The sequence below is a fragment of the Mus caroli genome, unplaced genomic scaffold (genome assembly GCF_978045245.1).
Source record: "Mus caroli unplaced genomic scaffold, Mus_caroli_1 scaffold_4, whole genome shotgun sequence".
NCBI classification, from domain to species: domain Eukaryota; kingdom Metazoa; phylum Chordata; class Mammalia; order Rodentia; family Muridae; genus Mus; species Mus caroli.
In genome coordinates, this window is record NW_028227259.1 from 79,489,054 (window position 1) to 79,513,010 (window position 23,957).

At 43.0% G+C, this 23,957-nt stretch overlaps 1 protein-coding gene across 8 annotated transcripts in view; it reads right to left on the minus strand.

Moving 5' to 3' along the window:
• The window catches only part of Aasdh (aminoadipate-semialdehyde dehydrogenase), a 31,639-nt gene that overhangs the window by 7,630 nt on the left and 52 nt on the right, over positions 1–23,957 (minus strand). For 3 of the 8 annotated variants that reach the window (XM_029476921.1, XM_021162881.2, XM_029476922.2), the window contains exons 2-11: positions 23,505–23,579; positions 20,542–20,809; positions 19,566–19,686; positions 14,638–14,951; positions 8,246–8,438; positions 4,989–5,230; positions 4,460–4,566; positions 3,629–3,801; positions 2,571–2,763; positions 515–630 (exon numbers count right to left, since the gene is read on the minus strand). In XM_029476921.1, coding sequence (XP_029332781.1) covers positions 515–630; positions 2,571–2,763; positions 3,629–3,801; positions 4,460–4,566; positions 4,989–5,230; positions 8,246–8,438; positions 14,638–14,951; positions 19,566–19,686; positions 20,542–20,771 — 1,689 coding nt within the window. In that variant the 5' untranslated portion in view covers positions 20,772–20,809; positions 23,505–23,579. Of the gene's footprint in view, positions 1–514; positions 631–2,570; positions 2,764–3,628; positions 3,802–4,459; positions 4,567–4,988; positions 5,231–8,245; positions 8,439–14,637; positions 14,952–19,565; positions 19,687–20,541; positions 20,810–22,719; positions 22,903–23,504; positions 23,950–23,957 lie in introns of those variants that run through there. The other 5 variants (XM_085836772.1, XM_085836774.1, XM_085836773.1 and 2 more) reach the window with 5 other exon arrangements.

Genomic DNA, 23,957 nt, shown 5'->3' on the forward strand with positions numbered 1-23,957 from the left:
AGTACTATAGACCAGGTCAGTGACCTACTTGCCTCTGTCTCCTGAATGCTGGGATTAAAGGCGCATGCCACCACTGCCTGGCTAAAACCTGTATCATATCTAAGAAAGCTTGCTTACCCATTAAGGCACACATTAATAATGCCTTGAGCAGAAGCATGCAGCTACTGCAAGACTAATGAGAGAAGCCCAAGCGTAAGGCTAGCCCACTCGGAAGAGCATGGTTGTAGCACTGCAAGAACAGCAGGTGCCCCCCTCGCAGGGGAAAGTACGTCAGGTAGGAAGTAGACACCGGCACCTTTTAAACTACCTCTCTTCCAGTGAATGTCTTTGGAAGATATTTAATTAAACACTCTAACCTTTATTATGTACAAACTGAATTAAGGGAGGTATGCTAATTAGCATATACAATAACAGCAATAACATTCTTAAAATACGTTTACTGGCTTACTGGGGACACTGAAATTCCTAATAATGAATGAATTATAGAAATGAATTTGCATTTAAAAAGTTGTACCTTCCATAAATACTGTAATTTTCCCCAAAGTTCCTCTTTTCCATGGAGTTCATTCCTAGGTTGTGAGTTTATGTAGTCTAAATATATCTTGTTTAACTCAGAAACATCAACTTTACCTTAATATGAAGAGAAATAACAAACATTAAAATAGCATTTGAACTTTAACCAAGGTTTGCAGCTAAGTAGTAGAGTATGTGTTGAGTGTACAAGATCCTAGGTGACTCACCCCATAAAATAAGCAACTGAATCCATTTAGCCCCAGAGCCATTGTGTTTGTTGGTCACACTCTTCACTGTAAAGCTCAGAAATCATGGAGAACAGATAAGCAGTTTGTGGCCAAGGCTACAAAGACTGTAGTGAGTAACACGGAAGAGGAAAACAGGCCATGTATCTAAGTTAAAGAGCGCAAGATGTGGTAGTGAGTGGGGTGGGGGTTACTGCATACAAGTGAAGCACAAGGAATGAAGTGTACCTTGTATGAAAACATTATAACAGGAGGAGCAGTAGTGGTGCCCGCCTTTAATCCCAGCACTTGGGAGGCAGAGGCAGGCAGATTTCTGAGTTCCAGGACAGCCTGGTCTACAAAGTGAGTTCCAGGACAGCCAGGGCGACACAGACAAACCCTGTCTCAAAAAACCAAAAAAAAAAAAAAAAAAAAGTGTGTGTGCTCGTGTGTGTGTGTATGTGCTTGGTGTGTAAGTCAGTACAGCTTTCAGGACTTGAGAGTCTCCTATATGCCATCAAGTCATCAAGCCACTAGACATACTTACTCAGCAACCACTTTTACCAGATGAGCCACCTCTCTGGCCCCACATTTTCTTTTATTAAGCGGGTCTTACTATGCAGCTCGAGCTAGCGTCAAGCTTTGTAATCATCCTACCTCAGCCTCCATAGTGTTGGGATTACAGGTATGTGGCACTGTGTCTGATATATAGGAGTGTATGTTTTGTAGCTTGGGCTACAAACTGAAATCAAGGCTACCCTGAAATAGCTATCAAGGTTCCTGTTGCCAAAAAAGGTATATAGTTCGAAGCTAAGCAGCACTAGGCAGAACGGCAGTTCTCCCAGTGTGATGGTTCGTTTTACTGTCAACCTGTCTGGGTCATGGGGTTGGCCCACTGTTTAACACTGATTAAACACTGTTTCTGTGTGCATCTAAATTGATATTGCAGGATCAGATTAGCATGTCAATCACTGGACTCAGTACCGAAAGCAGTGTTCCCAAACTGGCTGGTGATCAGCCCAGCCCTTGGAAGCCTGAACAAAACAAAAGCCAGAAGAAGGGAGTTAGCCTCAGCTTCAGCCTGGCCGTGTATGTCAGATGCCTCCTCATGGGGCTTAAACCACTGGCTCTGCTGGCTCTCAGGTCTCAACACTGAAAACCACAGTCCTGCTTTCTTAGGTCCTGTCCAGCCTGCAGTCATAGCATGAGAGCTCTGTCAGTTCCCTGTAATATTTTTATGTATCTATCTAAACATTAGTTCTGTTTCTCTAGTGATCTCTGAGGAATACAGGCACTGACTAGCTGGGATGGCTGGCTTGAAGGTCAACCTAACTGCATCCAGAGTCACCTAAAAAGCTGACAGATATCCCTGGCTGTGTCTGTGAGGATGTTCAGAGGATAATCGAACTGGGAAGGACCATTCCTGGAAGTGGGCTGTAGGCATAGCAAGAATCGAGGAGACAGCCTGACAAAGCCTGTCTTCATCCTTCTCACTGTTCCTGGCCCACCATCACATGATCTGAGCTGCTCACTGAGCCATCCCATCATGGTGAACAGACACACCCTGAGACTGTGAGCCCAAATCTCCCCTCCCCTCTATCAGGTACTGTCACAGGAATGCACACGTAATTAATACTAAGCAAAATAATCTGGGGAGAAATTGCCCATCTGTAAATCACACGTCAGAAGACTATCAGCTCACGGGAGCTAGTTACAAGGGTCTACCATAATTAGTGCCAGTATCACTCACAATAGTCCTTCTGTAGCCATTGACTAAGGAGCACCATAGTGCTCTCCAGCACTGAGCACCCCACACCCGATTTGTCACTTTACCATGGCATGTAAATGGCAGGGTATCGATCAGCACCATGTCATCAGGCAGGGCGTGTGCTGGAAGGTGTTTCTGCAATTCTTTAAAGATGCAGTCCTTTACTAAGTCAACTTTGGATACGATGAAGAGAATCAATCTTTCCTGATTATACCAAGTGACTGCACAAGACTCCACCTGGCGAAGTTCTTCAGCAACCTGTAAGAGAGATCACCATCACTTACTCATGGAACCATCTTGAAATGAACTCCTGAAGGCTCAGATGTGCTGTCTAAACTCAGTCCTGATAAAGTTAGCATTTCAAAAAATAATGCACTCTAAAGCAAATAAACCAATGTATTTTCATGCATCTCAAAATCTATGCTGTCACTATATTTATTCTTACGTGTGCATGTGTGCCCATGTGAGCTGTGTGCACCATGAGAGTGCAGGTGCTGGGGGAGACCAGAGCATGCTGGATCCTCTGCAGCTGGAGTTACACAAGGTTGGGAGCCATCTGATGTGGGTGCTACAAAACCAACCCGGGTCCTCTGAAAGAGCAGTGAGCACCGCTAACCTTGGAGCTGTCTCTCCAGCCCATTATTGATTTTAAAATGGTCACCTCAAGCCAGGCTTGGGAACACACACCTGTAATCCTAACATGAGGAAGCTCGAGGCAGGGAACCTCGGAATTTCAGCCTAGCCTGGACTACATATAGAGACTGCCTCAAAACAAGCAAACATCCTCCTGATGGAAAAAGAGAAACAGTGAATTACTCCTGCCTTTTATTGCAATTTTTGTTGTCGTTGATTTTTTATTTCTTTAAGATAGGCTCCTGCTATAGCTCAGGCTGGACGTGAGCTGAAACCCTCAGCCTCCTGAGTGACGTTCGCAGGCATGCGTCACCACACCCAGCTCCATGTCTTTTGCTCTGATTAATTACAAATACGAAGGTGTCAGCTTTAGACAATGCCAATAAAAATCTGGCATAGAAATTTGGTGACAGCTGCCTCTACTGCCTTACATACAGGTAGATTTAGTTTTACTAAAGTAGATTAAGATTTAATATGTAAGTGGCTCTACCTGTTGCACAAGTGCAATATTAAGACGTTTGCCATGGCGCTTGATCTGGCTGTCTTTTCTTCCCAAGAAAAATATCTCTCCATCTTTCACAGTCACAAAGTCTCCTGTGGCTCTCATGGTGCCAAGGGGCACTGTCATTTCATCATCAAGAAAACACACTCTGTTCTTCCCACCTTTCAAAGACAAAGTCCAATGTCATAAAATCCATGGGAAATTATTTATCAATATCAAAATCAAAGAACCTCTACAATTCAGTAACTAAGACTCAAACCTTGATTATCTGTATTAAAATGAGGTGACTTTTAAATGCTACCTGAGCTGGGCGGTGGTGGCACATGCCTTTAATCCCAGCACTTGGGAGGCAGAGGCAGGCAGATTTCTGAGTTCAAGGCCAGCCTGGTCTACAGAGTGAGTTCCAGGACAGCCAGGGCTATACAGAGAAACCCTGTCTCGAAAAAAAACCAAAAAAACAAAAAACAAAAAAAACAAATGCTACCTGATAAAATTAGGTGCAGTAACTTATGGAGCTAGTAAAGAGATAAAAATAAATTTATTTATAAAACTATGTATGATTTTAAATATATCCTTAGAATACTGCTGCTAGACATAGTTTTATCTACAAATGCTAACATTTCAAGTTAACTTTCTAAATTATTAGAAACTGCATGTAAAATAATTCAGGTAAACTCTAAATATTTCAAGATTATGAGAAGATTAAAACTTATCACTGAAAAGTACATCCCACATAAAAAAAAATCATAAAGTAAATAAAAAACGAAGCTGATTTTTCTTTTTGGAAAACAAACAAACAAACAACAAATACAAGCCAACCTAAAAATACTTGGCCAGTGCCTTCGAGAACTGGAGAACCATTTTGGTCTCTGACTTCAATCACCGTTCCAAGTAGTGGAGACCCCAGCTGCACAGGGGATTCATGTCTGCAAAAAACACACCATTTCCCAGTGTATTAAAAGTATACTATAGCAAATAAAGACAAAACAGTTTACTGTACAATTCAAAGACTGTATGAGGAACAAGTCTGGCAGAAAGGGATGTGTTACCAATTCAGTCCCAAGAGGGTCTGCCAGGATCTCCAGATGAGTTACAGGAAAGATTTAGATTCTTAACTTGTACCACTAGATAAAATATCAGGACAGTGCCTGACAAACCCATTAGCAGGGTCAGGAGCACAGCTCCCAGGCAGGAGTGTGCTTCCTATGCAAGGACATGACTTCTATAGCCACCATGCTCAACTGCCACCCCAAACAAAAGTCACTCCCCCCAGCATTAGTGCTAAGGTCTCAGAAAGGGACAGCCTCTATCCTTGCACCCCTCTACTGAGTATAACTAAAGCCCTTACTTCACAGGAGAATTAAGAATCTCCTCTGGGATCCTGTAAAAAGTGGCCCAGCTGGATACCTCTGTGATACCATAGATGTTAAATATCTGGGTTCTGTTGCCTTTGCCTCGCCAGCTTTTGAGGATGGTCAGCGAGGGGAAGGCTTCCCCACCGAGGGCCAGGACTCTCAGAGATGTATGCGCTGACAGGACAGTGGACTTGATGAGCTCAGATCCAAATCTTCTCAGCAATGTTGGCGTAGCCTGGAAATGCAAACACACCACTTAGTTTCCTCCTAATTAATTCAAATTCTGCATTTGGAGCCCATATGAACATTAAGGCTGTGTTTTTCTTTTTTTTTTAATTTAATTATTTACTTATTTATTTATTTTGTGGTATGTTTGTATGTGTGTGTGCCTGCAGAAGCCAGAAGAGCATCATATGCCTTAGAACTGGAGTTGTAGGCATTTGGTAACAAATAGACACAGGTGCTGGGAACTGAACCCTGCCCTATGAGAGAGCAGGAAACACTCTTACCCACTGGGACATCTTTCTAGACCCAAGGCTCTAATTTTCAACTGGCAAGCCCTATTTATAAAGGCCTGAGTAAATATTTCACAGTGCATCCATGTTGTTGTACATATAAACAGCTCACTGCCTTTTTACCACCAAGTGGTTTCCACTATATAAATTAGGCCTTTTTCCATACAAAATCTAGGATCAACTTGTGAATTTCTACAATGTTTACTGGGATTTTGGTAGAACAGTACATGTAAATTATGTTACTGCGCTCTTGACAATGCTGCAGTTTCTACATAAATGTCAGAAGCCTATTTACACAGGTAGGTCTTTAATTTCTATCAACATTATACAGTTTTTAGTGGATGAGTCTTGCTACTCTTTAAACTTATTCCTATTTCATCATTTTTATGCTATTGTAACAAAATATGTTTCTAGTTGTACTTTTGGCATTTCCTTAGTAGAAATATACATATATAGAAATGCATGAGTATGTACATGCATTTATACATATAAGTACAGATGATTTTTTACATCAAGTGTGTATGTTGCTAAATGCTTAGGAGTCTTGGCGCCTTCCTCCCATTGTACTTCCTGATTGTCTAGATCCATGACTGCTATCTGCACAGGAAATTCCTCCTCTGTCTCCTCCTTTCCTCCTCTTCCTTTCCTCTTCCTTCTGCCCTAAGACAAAGTAGCAGAAGGCCCATCTCTATCTTTTTGGTGAAACCACTCAGGGTTTCTTCACAGATCTGCCAGAGCACTGGCATTTAACGTACACACAACCACACAGGGCTCAATTTTTCTTTAAGACTGTTTAGTGTGTGATTATGTGTGGGTATGTGCATATATGTGCAAGTGCCCACTAAGGTCATAAAAGCGTGTCAGATTCCCGAGGGCTGGAGTTACAGCAGCCACCCGACGTGTGTGCTGAGAACTGAACTCCGATCCTCTTGGCCACTGAGCCACCTCTTCAGCACCATGTCTTCAGCATTTTTTTATTTTTTGCCTTTTGTGATAGGGTCAGACAACTTAGTCTTGGCTGGCCTGGAACTCACTTGGATCCACCTGCAGCATCTGCCTCAGTTGCTAGAATTAAAGGCGTGAGCTGGATACCCCCAGTCAGCTTCAGTATCTTTAACCACTTATAATGTAGTATCTTTGTAAAAATTTAGATTATTTTATCTATATGAGTGTTGGGCTTCCACGCTTGTATGTGGGTGCCTCAGGATGACAGATCCCTGGAACTCAGGAGCCACCATGTGGGTGCTGAGAACCAAACTAAAGTCCTCTGCCAGAGCAGCAAGTGCTCTTCGCTCCAGCACCATCTCTTCAGTATTTTTAACCATTTCCAATGTAGTATCTTAACACTTGTATTCTACATAGTCTTATTTTATAATCTTTCTGTTTACTATATGTGTGTGAGTGTTTCACCTGTGTGGGTGTGTGTACCACATGTGCCTGGTGTCCTCAGAGGTCAGATGATGGTGTCAGATCCTCTAGAACGAGAGTTATAGACAACTATGAGCCACCATGTGAGTGCAAAAAACTGAGCCCAGGTCCTTTGCAAGAACAGCAGATGAATTTGCAATGCATGTGGCAACACGCACTATGTAAGTCTATGTAAGCCCAGGACAGACCAGGTCCCAGCATGGAGAGGGGAACTGGGCAAAATGTCCCATCCCTAGTCAAGCAGCTGAGAGAGGGTCAGTTTTCTCTTAAAAGGTGTAGCGCTGGCAAGCCAATCATGTGCCAGGGGAAGACGACAGACCCAAAACAATTTGGGCTGCCTTAATGAGGGGGGAAAAAAAAGGCACAAACTGAGGGAGGGAGGGAGAGTGGGAGGGAGGGGAGAGAGGGAGGAGGGAGGGAGGGATCTTTTAAGACTCGGGAGAGGGTGAATGTGATCAAAACATGTATAAAATCCTCAAGGAATAAATAATGTGTTTTAAAATTGTGGGAAAGATATGGTGTGTGCTACTGTACACACGTGCACATGCGGAGGCCAGAGGATATCCAGTGAAGCCCTCTATCCGTCTCCACTCTATTCCTTTTGAGACAGGGTCTCTCACTGAACCTGGATCTGGCCATTGCAGCTGAGCTAGCAGGTAGGTGACCTCTGGGATCCACCTGCCTCTGCCCACAGCACTGAGATTCGGGCGTATGTGACACACCTGGCTTTTATGTGGGTGCTGGGGACTTGAACTCATGTCCTTGTGCTTTCATAAAAAGCACTCTTGCACACTAAGCCACCTCTCCAGTTCCAATTTTTTGTTGTTGTTGTTTGCTTTTTAAAGACAGGTTTCTATGTAGGTCAGGCTGTCTTTGAGATCACTAGGTAGCAGAGGCTGGTTTTAGGCTCCTTCTTGGAAGCCTCCACCTCTTAAGTGTTGAGATTAGAGGCAGATGCTAACACATCTGGTTCTGCGCCCACTTGTAAAAGGGTAATATACTAGCTTTTTGTAGGAAGCACAATATGCTTGAATGTTATGATAGAAGGCACCCCAACGGCACATCCACAGTCAAAGTCAAGTTCCTCCGGGTACTGTACTACAGGTGAGTGCTGTGGTACCTGTAGTACATGCAATACTATAGACATGATTAACCGACTTCTCTTCCATTTTAAAATAAGCATGTGCCATCACAACTACACCATCACTAATGCGCTGGGAGGAACTACTGAAGTATAAAGGACCCTCTAAAACACGGAACATTAGAAGAATGCAGAAGAAAACATTGCTGTTGCGACTGAAGTGTACCTGTAAAACAGTCACTCTGTGGCGGGAAAAGAGAACATCAGCTAATTTTGATGGGAGCACTTTGACAGAAGTTGGCACGATAAGCAGGCAGGCCCCACTGGACAGAGAAACAAATATCTCCACAACAGACGGATCGAAGGTCAGAGGAGAAGCCAGAAACAAAATGTCTTCTTGAGTGATGTCAAAAAGTGACCTAAAGGCAAACAGAGCACAGTCGTCATGAGGAAGGCCTAAGCTTGGGTATGGACAAACCCTAAAGAACCCCAAGTTGGGACTGGAAGGATGGCTCAGTGGGTAAGAACACCTCCTGCTCTTGTAAAGGACCCAGGTTCAGTTCCCAGCATCTACATGATGGGTAGTTTATCACCATTTAAAATTCTTGGACAGGGGATTCGTACCCTCTCTGACACAACGTTACATTGACATATATGCAAGGAAAATAGTCATACACATGAAATGAGGAGAGATAAGTATAAAAGGAGATGAGGAAGAGGAAGAGCAGGAAGAGGAGGAAGAAGAGGAAGAGGAAAAGGAAGAGGAAGAGGAAAAGGAAGAGGAAGAGGAGGAGGAGGAGGAAGGGGAAGAGGCAGAGGCAGAGGCAGCAGCAGCACCAGCAGTGCCATCGTGGAGACGAAAAGTTTTCATGGTTCAGACTTCATTCTTCAGATTATGCAAAATGGCGCTATTGCTACTGGAAACCCCTTATAAAAGGTGGGACAGAAAGCCCTTTAGTTAGGTGTGCTGGTGCACTCCTATAATCCCAGCACTTGGGAGGCAGAGGCAGGCAGATCTCCGTGAGTCTGAGGCCAGCTGGTGTACACAGTGAGTTCCAGGACAGCCATGGCTGTATAGTAAGACTCTGTCTCAACTTAAAACTAAACAAATAATACTTTTTTTCTTTTGCCACAGGTTTTATCATGTGTGACCACTTCCTGATATGTCAGTTTAGACAAAGGGAATTACAACCCCCAGAATTCTCTTTCTACTATGCTTTCATTTTGGTTTTTGTTTTTTTCTGTTTTTCTTTCATTTTTAAAAAGGCATTGTCTTGCTATGCAGCTCTGCCTGGCCTAGAACTCATTATGTTGTCCAGACTCTCCTCAAACTCCCAGCAGTCCTCCTGTTTCAGCCTTTCAATAGCTAGGGTTTCAGATTTGCACCACCAGTTAAACAGGCTTCCTTTAAGGATGAAGTGAGAGACTAGAAGGATGGTGGCCGCCACTTAGTAAAGCACACCTCTCTGTGTCAGTTGTTTGGTTGAACATTCCAGTCTGCAACCAGCTGAGTTTATCAGTCCTGAACTGGCTGGATTTCTTCCTTAAAGAAAAACCAACAAGACTGGAGAGATGGCTTAGTGGTCCAGGGCAAGCTGCTGCTCCCAGCACCTACTCAGAGGTTGGGCGGTTTAGTTGAGCTAACTCCAGCTTGAGAGGGAACCGAAGTCTCTGGCCTCTGCGTGCACATAACATACTCACAAGCAGATATACATATAATAAAAACAAATTAAAATAAAAGATGCTTTAAAAATCATAATCAGCAGCAGCAGCTGGATCTGCAGTTAATTTCCACCCCACCTAACTGTGCTCTGACTGTGCCAATGCCTTTGGGGTTGCAGCTTGCTGCTGATTGCCTCCTAGCTGCCTACCCATGCCCCCTCTACTTTCTCAGTCACACTGTGCCTGTGAGTCAGTTCCTAATAATAATCTACTCTTACATTCTGGTTTCCTTTCAGTAGACTCTTGCTTCTGTTGGATTGATATTTTCATTTTTATTTCTTAAGACTCTGTGTGTGTGTGTATGTGTGTGTGTGTGTGTGTGTATGTGTGTGTATGTGTGTGTGTGCGCATGCGCATGCACAACATATGTGAGAGGAGGATGCTAGAGGCCAGATAATAGCATGGGATTCCTCTGAGCTGGTGTTATAGAACATGTGTCCGGTGCCCAGCTTGTTACGTGGGTCTTGGAATTCCAACTTCACTCAGCATGAACTTGCAGCAAGCCCTTTTAATCCTTGTGTCATCTCTCTACCCCTCATGTGTATGTTTTGAAAGAAGGCCTTACAATGTATCCCAGGCTAGGCAGGAAGTCTTAATCCTCCTGTCTCAACCTCCTGAATGCTCGGATACAAGTCAAGGGTACTCACTGATGTTAAGATAGATCCAGTCTTTCCTTTTTCTATTATTTGGAAATTTCTCTTGCATGAGAACAAAGAGACCAGGAGAGTTTAAGTTAGGATATCAAAGCATGGGTTTGTTTAGTCTACACTGCTGCTTTTAAACTGAACACACAAATCCCTCCCTAAGAAAGCTGACTCTCAACTTAAAAACATCTTTAAAGGGCTGGTGAGATGGCTCAGCAGGTAAAAAGCACCCGACTGCTCTTCCGAAGGTCCAGATTTCAAATCCCAGCAACCACATGGTGGCTCACAACCATCCATAACAAGATCTGACTCCCTCTTCTGGTGTGTCTGAAGACAGCTACAGTGTACTTACATATAATAAATAAATAAATCTTTAAAAAAAAAACCATCTTTAAAGCCGGGCGTGGTGGCACACACCTTTAATCCCAGCACTTGGGAGGCAGAGGCAGGCGGATTTCTGAGTTTGAGGCTAGCCTGGTGTACGGAGTGAGTTCCAGGACAGCCAGGGCTATACAGAGAAACATTGTCTTGGGAAAAAACATTAAAAAAAGGGGGGGGGGGAAGGGCTAGAGAGATGGCTCAGCAGTTAAGAGCTTTAGCTACTCCTCTAGAGGACCCCGGTTCAATTCCCAGCACCTCCATGGCAGCTCACAGCTGTCTTAACTCCAGTTCCAGGGGATCTGATACCCTTCCATAAACATATACGCAGGTAAACATAAAGCACATAAAATAAATAAATCATCTTTTTTAAAATCTTAAAAAAGAACTTGGAGTTTAAAAAAAAATCTTTAAAAATCTAAATATGGTATACCTGTGCCTCTCATAATGGATGGCCCAAACTTCATTTTTAATGGAATTGTTCTTCATATATACCGTCTAGTTTCCTGGTGAGATGTTCGAAGTCAGCAAACTTTCTTTCATCCCTCCAATCCTTCTGTTTTAGACAGGGTCTCACTATGAACCTTGAACTTAGGATCCCCCTGTGTAGGAAGCATGCTTATATACTGTGTGTTACAGGATGTTTGATTATTGTACATAGAAAACTTAATTGTTAGCAAAATATAAAAGCCTAAGTAGGGGCTGGTGAGATGGCTCAGTGGGTAAGAGCACCCGACTTCTCTTCCGAAGGTCCAGAGTTCAAATCCCAGCAACCACATGGTGGCTCACAAACATCTGTAAAGAGATCTGACTCCCTCTTCTGGAGTGTCTGAGGACAGCTACAGTGTACTTACATATAATCAATAAATAAATCTTTAAAAAAAAAACAAGCCTAAGTAGATATAGCATTTGTCGGATGTAGTTAGGTGTGTCCTGAAGAGATGCAGTTTGGGTTTGCCTCTAAAAGCCTCCATTGATAAGAATGCTAAAGAATGGAAAGGTCCTGCCTATTTTAGGGCAAGTTGCTTAGAAGAGGTTTTATGGCCCTTGCTCTATGATGTGAGGCAAAATCAGCTGGGTGGTCTGGAGCTACCTCACCATGAAGATGAAATGGTTCAGCACCTAGTGCCTTGGAGCCACACCACCATGGCTATGGTTCAGCCTGGCAAGGTTGTATAGGAGGCTTTATAGAGTTCTTTTACAGTATCCGGGCCTTTGCTAGAACGTGCACGCTCTCTCTCTGTCTCTTGGCTTGGAAGAGCTTTTATGGGAGGACCTCCAGGTAAGAGATAGGGATTTTCTCTTTGGGCCTTCAGAAACAACAGAGAAGCAGCTGGCAGGGCACAGGTAAACAGTATTCTAGGAAAGCAAGCTAAGAGCCCTCTTGAGTTTGTTGGTGCTCAAGAGAAAGGGAGGCTAGCTCATAGAATGACACAGATGGAAAGAGATTCCTAAAGAGCTAGCAGTTTAGTTGTAAGATCAGGCTTGTGAATAGATATTTTCTATATAGTTAGGAAAACAAAGCTACCACACTGAGCTACCAGGTTTCTACCTCAGCTTCTACCTTCTGGGTTTTTCTTGGTATAAATATTAAAAAATTTAAATGGGCCAGGCATGGTGGTGCACGCCTTTAATCCCGGCACTTGGGAGGCAGAGGCAGGTGGATTTCTGAGTTCGAGGCCAGCCTGGTCTACAAAGTGAGTTCCAGGACAGCCAGGGCTATAAAGAGAAACCCTGTCTCGGGGTAAAAAAAAATTTAAATGGTTACACTTGTGCTCACAAATCAGCAGAAGGCTGGAAACAGATATGGCTAATAGCCCGGTGACCTCTGCACCCTCCAGATGGCCAGACCCTTATGTTTATCTCAGTCAGTCTATAGACCAATCCTCCTGAGGCACTTACGGGAGCACTGTTTACCTTACCCTGAGCCTGCTTCCTCAGCTAATCTAGAGAACATGCCTTTATAGAAGATGCTACAGGTACTTGACAAGGTCTCCTTGAAGTCATGCCTTAAGCTTTGTTGTACACACAGGACTGAGTTAATTATCACAGGAAACTTTGCCCCAAATTGTGGTATACTTAACTATGCCGAAAATAAACTCTGCCATGTCATGCCATGTCAGAACCTCACAGTATGAACCAACACCCGCTACTGAGTCATGCTGAACCAAATTCCCTTCTTACCTCCCCTGGATTCACATTCTGCCAGCCATGGTGTTTGCAGAGAGCCTCACACTTCTGCCTCAGCCCACCAATTATACAGAGCAAACTATAACAGGCTCCTAACAAAGTTTAAATCCCACTGGGCTGTGGAGGCACACACTTTTATTCCCAGCCCTGGGAGGTAGAAGCCAGTAGATCTCTGAGCTCCAGAACAGCCAGGGTTACACAGAGGAACTGTGTCTCAAGAAGAGAACAACAGATTTCTTTTTAATGACATAAAATTATGTAAGTATCTTACCAGACTCCTCCTACCAATTGTTCCTACCCCCACTTCCCTAGGGCCATACCTATACTACGTCCTGTACTCTCTGCTTTTTTCTTCACAAAATGAGTATTCTCAAGAAGAAACCCACACCGACACCAGGGGGAATTAATGGCAGGCAGGTCTGCAGGTGACTCCTCGTCATCTAATAGATTAAGCTGAAAGCTGAACTGGGCATTTCAGCCTCCTATCCTGACACAGCCATACAGAAAAACTCCTTCCTCCTATATTTAATTGGTACCTTTGCCAAAGAAACATTTCTTCTTTTTAAACTAATAATTAAAAATCAAAAAGTAGCCGGGCATGGTGGCACACGCCGTTAATCCTAGCACTCGGCGGCAGGCAGAAGCAGGCAGATTTGTGAGTTCGAGGCCAGCCTGGTCTACAAAGTGAGTTCCAGGACAGCCAGGGCTATACAGAGAAACCCTGTCTCGAAAAACCAAAAAAAAAAAAAAAAAAAAAAAAAAAAAAAAAAAAAAAATCAAAAACTGGGGGTTGGTGAGATGGCCCAATGGGTAAGAGCACTGACTGCTCTTCCAAAGGTCCTGAGTTCAAATCCCAGAAACTACATGGTGGCTCACAACCATCCTTAATGAGATCTGACGCCTTCTTCTGGTATGTATGAAAACAGCTACAGTGTACTTAAATATAATAATAAGTAAATCTTTGGGCAGGAGTGAGCAGAGGTCCTGAGTTCAATTCTCAACAACCACATGATGGCTCACAACCATCTGTATATCTATAGTGCACTCATATACATAAAATAAATAAATAAATCTTTCAAATAAATAAATAAAAGTCAAAAAGTGAAGTTGGTGGCCCAGGCCTGTAGTCCCAATGACTTGGACAACTATGGCAGCAGAATAACAAGGCTAGGGCCAGCCTAGCTGCAGAGCAAGTTCACGGCCATCCTAGGCAACTCAGGGAGATCTAGTGTCAAAAGCAAACGGGGGCTAGACACAACTCACAGGTGAGCCTTTACCCATCGTGTGTGAGGCCCTGAGCTCACACACACTCACATACTCACACACACACACACACTCACACACACTTACACACACACACACACTTACACACACACACACACACACACACACACACACACTCACAGCTTCTGTCCAATCATTTGTTTATTCTGTAATTTGCCTGGATCTAACTAATTGCTCAGTTACTTAGGATTATACATTTAGATCAAGATTTACAATAGAATACATACTTAAATGTATTCTTCTTTAAAATACAAGATTTTTATTTTGCTTTGTTTTCCTGTTTTCTTTCCATAGTACAAACTGGCATCAAACTTGTTCTCTTTCTGTCTCTAGCCTCTCAGTCCCATGTCACCCAGCTTAAAACACAAACTCCAGGAAGGATTCCAAGGACAGGACCTACCGGAAGTGCTGGATATTAGGCAGTATGCATGCATGGGGCACTCTGACAGTCTTCGGTGTCCCCGTGGTCCCTGAGGTATGGAGGACATAAGCCAAGCAACCGTCATGCCGCATGTCCATGTGCTCCTTCTCTAGGTTCCTGCTCTCAGCACTCACTCTGTCCTCTCCATCCGTCACCTTGTGCTGATCTGTTCTGTCACCGAGCACTGTGCTCACCCCACCATCTTCCCAATGCAGTCTGAAGAGTGCCAGGTCCTTGTGTTCCACGGAAACTGTGTCATAGTTCAGAACTGTCTCATGTGAAGATTTGAATTTCTGTTAGAGAAGAAATTTACAAATATTAACGTGTTAAACCAAGTGATGGTGGTATATGCCTTTAATTCCAGTTCTTGGGAGGCAATGCAGGCCAATCTCTGAGTTTGAGGCCAGCCTGGGCTACAGAGTGAGTTCCAGGGCAGCCAGAGCTCCAAAAAGAGAAACCCTGTCTCAAAAAACAAACAAATAAATAAGATTAACATGTTAAAAATAGTTATTTTATAGAGAATGTAAAATAGCCATTTACCCACGAATGTGGCTTAACCGAGGATGCAGGTACTAACTTGTATCCTGGTATGAAGACAGAACTGAGACATGTCTCACTTATTAACTCAAGGGTTAAATGTTATTACTTTCCAACTCACCTCCAAAGCAGACATGTAGAAAAGCACGCATTTACAATGGAACATGGTAAAGATAATAGTGGCACATGACTGAAATGTTAGCGGAGAAAGCGGAGCTTAACTCCACACAAAGGGTCAGAGACTTCATAGGCAATGTTCATTATTCTCCAAATGAGAAGATGGGTGGTTCAGGCAGTCACTGACACAGAGCACAGGATCTAGGAAAGCTGGAGAACACTAAGCACTTTAAAAATGTGCAAAAATGAAGGAGAGGATGAGGTCTGGTATCGACAAGAGATAAGACGAGAATCCTCAATTACTTTGCATAATCAGCAAAAAAGAGTTTGGCCCTTAACCTGTATGTGATGGGATCCAACTGACGCCAGTGGGGAAAGCACAGGACTCCACTGTTAAATGACAGCCACTTCTTGAACCCTTCCTCTACAGCGGGGCTTGGCTAGTCTTGCACTAGGAGGGGACAGCAAGCATCTGGGAGCAGAGCTGACAGACGTTGTGCCTGTCTGCCTATTGAGCCAACAACTGCAGGGCTCTGACTTGGCTGCTTTTGTGTGATTTGGAATAAGCTGGATGGGGGCTGGAGAGATGGCTCAGCGGTTAAGAGCACTGACTGCTCTTCCAGAGGACCTGAGTTCAAGTCCCAGCAACCACATGGTGGTTCACAACCATCTGCAATGGGATCTGATGCCCTCTGCTGGTGTGTCTGAAGACAGTGTACTCATACATGAAATAAGCTGGAAGAAACAATGCTATGCTTAGTTTATTTGCGTTTGGATTTTTGGGAACAAGTTCTTGCTATGTGGCCCTGGCTGGCCTGGAATTCACTATGCAGACCATAAGACCTCAAACTTGAGGCATCAGCTTCCTGGTTGCTAGGACGACAGAGTGCACAGCCACACCTGACCTGGACATAGTTAAAATGGGGGTCTTCTGATTACAGCTTCTTGGGCTGGTTTTTAAAAACTGCTTAATTGAAAGAATCTGAGATTTCATATTAAATAAATATAAATAACAAAAGGTCAAACCTGGCAGCTTGTAATGCTTGCTGCGTGTGTGTTTGTTGCATATGTGTGTCAGAAGTGGGATGAGGTATATACAGCCCATAATGCTAAGACAATAACAACCAAAGCTAAAGGCAAACTGTGCCCATCTGTAGTCTCAGCACAGAGTAGGTGTGCAGAGAGCTTTTGGGGCTGCCTTGTAAAAAATGTGGCAGGAATTTGACATTGGGCCAGGACATGGAAGTAAGCTCAAGGTACACTGAGCTGAGGAATATGTCCTATTGATCGTTCTGGCAAGCCCCCAGAGACAGTGATTAAGGGTCCCTGTTTATCGCCTTGTTTGTTCCTTGACCTAGAACTGACATTATTATTATTTACATGTACTTAAAATGGTATAAAAGCAGGTTGGAGAAAAATAACCATACTGTTGTCTAATCACCCTTTCATGTCAACCCTCACTCCTTCCCTCGAGACCTCTGTTGACAGACTGAGCTGGCTTGGTCAGAGGTGGAGGCAGCAGGATTCACCTATGGAAACTCAAAGTTAGCCAGGGGTGGTGGCGCACGCCTTTAATCCCAGTGCTCAGGAGACAGAAACAGGCAGACCTCTGTGAGTTTGAAGCTAGCCTGGTCTACATAGTGAGTTCCAGGACAGCCAGGGCCATATAGTGAGGGACCCTATCTCAAAAGAAAAAAAAAAAAAAGACTCAAAACAACCAAAAACAGAAGTTCAAGGTCATCACTTTAATATCTAGTTTGAGGGCAGCCTGTTTTAACAACAGGATATTTGTTTAAAACAAAAAACCACCACAACAAAAATAGTTCAAGACCCATACATTCTTAAGACCTAGCTCAAAATCATTCTTTTCCATTAAAACTCTGCTGAGTCCCGCCCCTTAGGCCCCACCACACTGCAGACCTGGGAGGCTCTAGAGAACCGGCTCTTCTTTTTTCCCCAACAGGGTATAACTTTAGAGGGCTTTATATACCAAAATCCTTCCAAATCCCTTCTCTCTATCTAGCATCAGGGCTCTACATCACTGACATTTGGGCAGCACAATTCTATGTGGGAGCCTGCCTTGTACAGTGTAGGAATTTTAGCACCATCTACTACTTACAGATGCCAATAGCAGCTTTTTGTTTTGTTTTTGTTTTTGGAGACAGGGTTTCTCTGTATAGCCCTGGCTGTCCTGAAACTCACTTTGTAGACCAGGCTGGCCTCGAACTCAGAAATCTGTCTGAAATTAATCCCTGCTGGGATTAAAGGCATGCGCCACCACACCTGGCAGCAGCTTGTTTTTATCAGGACAATGGGAAATATCTCTAGACTTTGGACAGCACTCCTGGGAGGCAGAACTCTTCCTACACAAGAGTAACTGGTCTGGTGGGAAAACAGTGGATGCTCAATGGACTGCTCACTGCTTCTTCATTAAGTGAAGAAGAATGCTCACAGATCACAGAAATCATGGCCAAGGAAGGCAAGGTCCTAGCTATGGGGCTTTGCATAACAACCCCTTATTATATACCTTCACAAAGCATCCTGATAGTGACAATTAATTCTCACACCTAACCTTCTTTTTTAAAACTTCCAACAAGACGTAAGAAAAATAAGCATGCCAGGTGTGGTGGCACAAGCATCTAATCCTGTCAATTGGGAAGCAGAGGCAGGCAGATCTCTGTGAGTTCAAGGACAATCTGGATCTATATATTTGGTTTCAGGATAACCACATAGTGAGACCCTATTTCAAAAACCAAAACAACAACAACAATCAAACAAACAAGAAAAGAACAAGATAGGAAAGCCTTTCTTGGCATTGCTCTTTGAGTTTACTCTATTCGCAGGAACAAAGGACTGGGCACTTTCAGAAGTGCAAGGGAAGGCTCCAGGCAGACACTGACATTTACTTCAAAAACACGTATTAACCAAATGAATCTTTCAAATGTCTTTCTATTCACCACACTTTAATACTCATGAGCTTCTAGGAAGCTTTTCGTACAGCTTCACAGTTCATATGTCCGTGTACCCAAACACATACAATGCATTTAGGCTATTCTCAAGTATAAACTGGTTCACATAGAGAATGGGTAAAAGAAAACTAAACTGAAAAGAACTCCTATAATACTCTTCATCCAGTAGGCAGTGTTTTCTAAACAAACAATAATTAAATAATAATACAGCATGGACTACCTCTTGCTGAACACCCAGTGTCAACTCCTGTCTCTAAAGCAGTGTTTCTCAGATACATCACTGGTTGGCAGATACTTAAAACTTTTTTTTTCCTTCCTTTTTTTTTTTTTTTGGTTTTTTCGAGACAGGGTTTCTCTGTATAGCCCTGGCTGTCCTGGAACTCACTTTGTAGACCAGGCTGGCCTGGAACTCAGAAATCCGCCTGCCTCTGCCTCCCAAGTGCTGAGATTAAAGGCGTGCGCCACCACGCCTGGCTACTTAAAACTTTTTTGTTAAGATTTGTTTTATGTGTATCTGTGTGCCTGCATATCTGTATGTGCACCGTGTGAAGGCAGTGCCTGCAGAGTCTAGTCGAGAGTATCGAATACCCTGGAACTGCTGTTACAGGCTTTCCTAAGCCATCCTCTATGGGTGCTGGAACTGAACCCACACTCTCCGCAAGAGCGCCAAGTGCTCCTCACCTCTGAGGCATCTCTCAGCTCCATACTTAAAACTTTTTAAAAAACAAATTTGCCACGAATGTGTGGTCTAAGAGCTGATCCCTTTTTCAAAATGTAAGTTCAGTTATAATTCTTTAACACAGTGGCCCGCTGTAATTGACATAAAAGTAAACTCTCCAAGGACTATGGCATGTTCCACCATAGGAAACAATTTGGAAACAGGAAGGAAAACTAGAGAACCATCGTAAGACTAGAAGACACTTCCATATCATAAAGTGGTAGTTCTCAATGTAGCATGCACTGGGGAGGGAGCCAGGGAACACTAGGGAAGATCTGGGCATTTTTGGGTACCACAGCTAAAAGGTGCTACTGGTATCTAATGTGCAGGAGACGGTAATGGTACTAACCATCTTATATGGTGTGGGAACCTCCCACACCACACACTCAACCAGAAAAATGGCATCGCTGAGGCTGAGAAGCAACGCCAGAGTTAGTGAATTCAGAAGTCAAGACAGATGCAAGAACTCTTAAATTGAAGTCAGTCAATAACTTTGTCTGCCTGCCCCCCCATCCCTCCCCACGTCATACAATCCCCCGCCCCCACCATGCAATGGCCAGACTTACACTAAGCTGCTGTTTTTCAACGAGAACATACTTTAGGTCACATTTTTTCATAAAGTAAGTTGATAAGGACGGTGGGGAGTCTGGATCAATGGGCGCATACGCTGCGGGGACCTGGAGAATCCTGCAGAGCAAGTATAAGGTTAGGACAAGGACTACAGTTCTCCATGAGCACTTGATGTCTCTATGAGCTTCGCTGTTCATTAGAATTTCACAAAGTTTAGGGCTGAGCCTTGGTTGTAGTTATTTTATCTTGTACCCAATGACTACCTGGGATATTGTAAAATTCTATTTTCACTTCTTAGCCCACCCGGGATGGGGATGCAGCTCAATTGTACAGAGTTTGTTTAGCATGTTCAAGGGTTCAGTACTCAGTATTGAAAAAAAGAAAGAGCTCTTAGCACTTAATATACAGAAAGATAACATTTTTTTTTTTTTTTTTTTTTTGGTTTTTCGAGACAGGGTTTCTCTGTATAGCCCTGGCTGTCCTGGAACTCACTTTGTAGACCAGGCTGGCCTCGAACTCAGAAATCCACCTGCCTCTGCCTCCCGAGTGCTGGGATTAAAGGCGTGCGCCACCACGCCCGTCCGAAAGATAACATTTTAAGAGAGTTAACAGGCTCTGGAGTGATGGCTCAATGGTTTGTTTGGTTTTTGTTTTGTTTTGTTTTACCTGAAGACAATTATAAAATGCTTTACCTGTTTTCTTTTGACAGACAAATAAGGCCTTTATACTTTTGACATATTTAAATATTGTATTACTAAAAACTTTTAGTCTGTCCTTAATAAGCTCAAATTAACTAATGTACATGATCAGAAATTAATACCATAGGAAATGTGTACTTCGACTTCTTTAGAAAATAACAAGCTAACACAGAAGAATCCAACAGTAAATAAAACAATAGCTTACAAAGTATACTATATACTAAAAACTATTAAATTGGCTTAGAGTAATATCAGTTTATACTAGAAATATTACCCTAAAATCCAGGAGGGTAAGTTTATCCCAGGTTGACAATAGAGACCAATTTCCCGAATTCCTCCAAAGTCACAGTGTGCTAACAGAAAATTGGATAATTCTGAAGCCTCGCTCAACAGAGCCTTGTAGGTATAGCACACTGGAGGCTGGTTATTGCCTTCGTCAAAACATACAGCTGTTCTGTCCATATAGACAGAGGCAGTCCGAAGCACCAACTCCTGAAGAGTCATTTTATTGAGGTTTGTCTAAACACTGGTGGCCGAGAAATCTACACAGAAAGAAAAGTCAAACGTTAGGGGAGTTGTCAGGGGGTGAGGAGGGAACTTGTCTACTAGCAAAAATGACCATCAGCTGGGTAACTAGGTCAGTGACAGATCGTTTGCCAGTGTGCCCAAGTCCAGTCCCCAACACTGCAAAACAATGAACTGAAAGGAAGTGCCCAGGTAAGACCTGTCTATTTAAGGTTCTGCACGGCTGACTGTGAAAGTGCGGGAGGCTAGAGATTGGGGATGTTGCATACTCAAAGATCAACTATCTTGGGTTCTCCTGGCAGCAGGCTTACTGCCCACCTGTGTCCACCCAATGTCCTTGTGGCTATCACCTGAAGTGTCTGTGAGGATAAGTACCTTAGCTCCCACCACGCCCAGAGCTACGAACGTCATCTGATCCCACCCCAAACCTATAAGATTTGCTGGAATCCACCTAATTCTCACCAATGTATTTGAAAAGCCTTGGTATTTTACTTTCCTTTGTCTTTCAACTGTACAAGTTCATAGACCTGCTTCTACCCTGGGATGTGATTTTTAGGGTAACCTAAATCTGTGGTCCTGAAACCTGATCACTCATATTTGGCTCAGAATAAATGATCTCCTACTGTCCCTTTGGTAACAGCAGTACGTTGTGTTACTAAAACAAACAAAATCTGTAGCATAGATACATAACTGAAGCTCTAAACTTAGGAAATACCTGTGGCAACTTTGCTGAAAGCAATGACATTTAAAAAAAATCAATTTGACAACAGTCAATGAACACTGGATCACACTTAAATATGTGGGAAAGATGTGACATTCACATATAAGAAAAAAAAAAGCAACCCCCCCCCAAAAAAAATCAAAAAAACAGGCATGATGGAGCACGCATTTAATCCCAACCTGGTCTATATAAAGAGTACCTGAACAGCCAGGGTTACACACAGAGATTCTGTCTTAAAAAAACTGCAAACAAAAAAACCACTAGGGATCAATGCTAACAAAAATATCGTAACTCCTAGTTTCCTTCAAAGCAAAGGAGACTTTCCTCTGAATCCTATTAACATATATCAGAGAAAAATAAGATTTATCAAGTGTCATATTATTCCAATTCTTTACCTGTTCAAAGTTAAGCGGTTTACTTACTGATTCAGAATAGAATTAATCTTCAATTGTGTCATTTAATTACCATCCAGCTGAGTTAAAGAAAAGGCCTTCTTAAACCCACAAAGTCAAAAAGGATACAAAAAAATTGAAATGTGGCACTCGGGAGGCAGAGGCAGGCAAATTTCTGAGTTCGAGGCCAGCCTGGTCTACGGAGTGAGTTCCAGGACAGCCAGGGCTACACAGAGAAACCCTGTCTCGAAAAACCAAAAAAAGAAAAAAAAGGCTATTGCAGTAGAGTATCTCCCGATATTTTTGCCTATATAAGAACACAGAGGGGCTGGTGAGATGGCTCAGTGGGTAAGAGCACCCGACTGCTCTTCCAAAGGTCCAGAGTTCAAATCCCAGCAACCACATGGTGGCTAACAACCATCCGTAACGAGATCTGGCGCCCTCTTCTGGAGTCTGAAGACAGCTACAGTGTACTTACATATAATAAATAAATCTTTAAAAAAAAAAAAAAAAAAAGAACACAGGGGCTGGTGAGATGGCTCAGTGGGTAAGAGCACCCGACTGCTCTTCCGAAGGTCCAGAGTTCGGATCCTAGCAACCACATGGTGGCTCACAACTATCCGCAACGAGACCTGGCGCCCTCTTCTGGAGTGTCTGAAGACAGCTACAGTGTACTTACATATAATAAATAAATCTAAAAAAAAAAAAAAAAAAAAAAAAAAAAAAAACACAGAATACCCAAATAAATTTTGTTAAGCACCCAATTTTCCACATTAATGTATTATACATATTTTGACAAAAATCTAGTTTGGACCTGAGGATGTGCCTCAGGAGTTAAACCGTCCTTGCTCTTTCAGAAGACACAGGTTCCATACCAGCACCCAACTGGGAACTCAATACAGTCCATAGTTCCAGTTCTGGGTGATCTGACAGCCTTTGAAGACACCAGGCACGAACATGGTGCACTTACATACATGCAGGTAAAACACTGTTATACCTAAAGTTTAAAAAAAAAAAAAAAAAGTCTGTTTAAAAGCTGCCTTTTCTCTAAAAAGCAAGCGCATGTGTAACTGCTATTTTCTCACAAGAAAATATAATCTACTAACATAATTCACAGCAGTAGAATAACAAGTCTATAATTTAGGTTTTTTTTTTTTTTTTTTTTTTTTTTTTGGTTTTTCGAGACAGGGTTTCTCTGTATAGCCCTGGCTGTCCTGGAACTCACTTTGTAGACCAGGCTGGCCTCGAACTCAGAAATCCTGCCTCTGCCTCCCGAGTGCTGGGATTAAAGGTGTGCGCTAAGACGTCCGGCTATAACTTAGTTCTTAAAATGTTATTTTTATAACTAACTACAAAACTCACCACACAAAATCTATAATTAAGGAGTTTTTCTACTTTGAATCTAAAAGTTCCCAGTGGCAAAATTCAGTCTTGTCCAGATATTCATGTCAGCCATTGAATTTTATGTCTCTGTCCCCTGTCCCGGTCTTCTCTGTCCCCCTCCCCTCCCTTCAGACTGACTTGGGCCATCAAGATAGGTCAGTGGAGGAACTAACTTGCCATCACACCAGAAAACCTAAGTGTGATCACGGGACTCACATAATGGAAGGTGAGAACCCACTTCTGAAAGGTCCTTTTTGTTTCTTCACCATGCTGCACCCGCGCACACGCACACTTCAATTTTAAATAAAAAGAAAAAGAAAAACAAATCAACCATGAAAAGGGATGAACTAACAAGCAAATTTCGTGTTATAGCCTTAAGATTAGCAGCTCGCTAATGTACAACTGTAAATAAAGCCATTTAATCACCAACAGATCCTGATATTAAGGGTTCTCCCTACACTGGGCATTATAAATATCGGTAAATTATCCGTCTGCATCTTATACATCTCAAGCAGCCACATTAATTGCAATCACAAAAGCCTCTCCTTGGCTCTCCGGACCACGCTAGGAGGTGGCGCAGCAGGTGACCGAGTCGACCCATATAGCCGCTCCAAACCCGGGTCCAGCAGCTCACAGTCTCCCCGAGTCTCCCGCGCTCTCCCGCCCCAC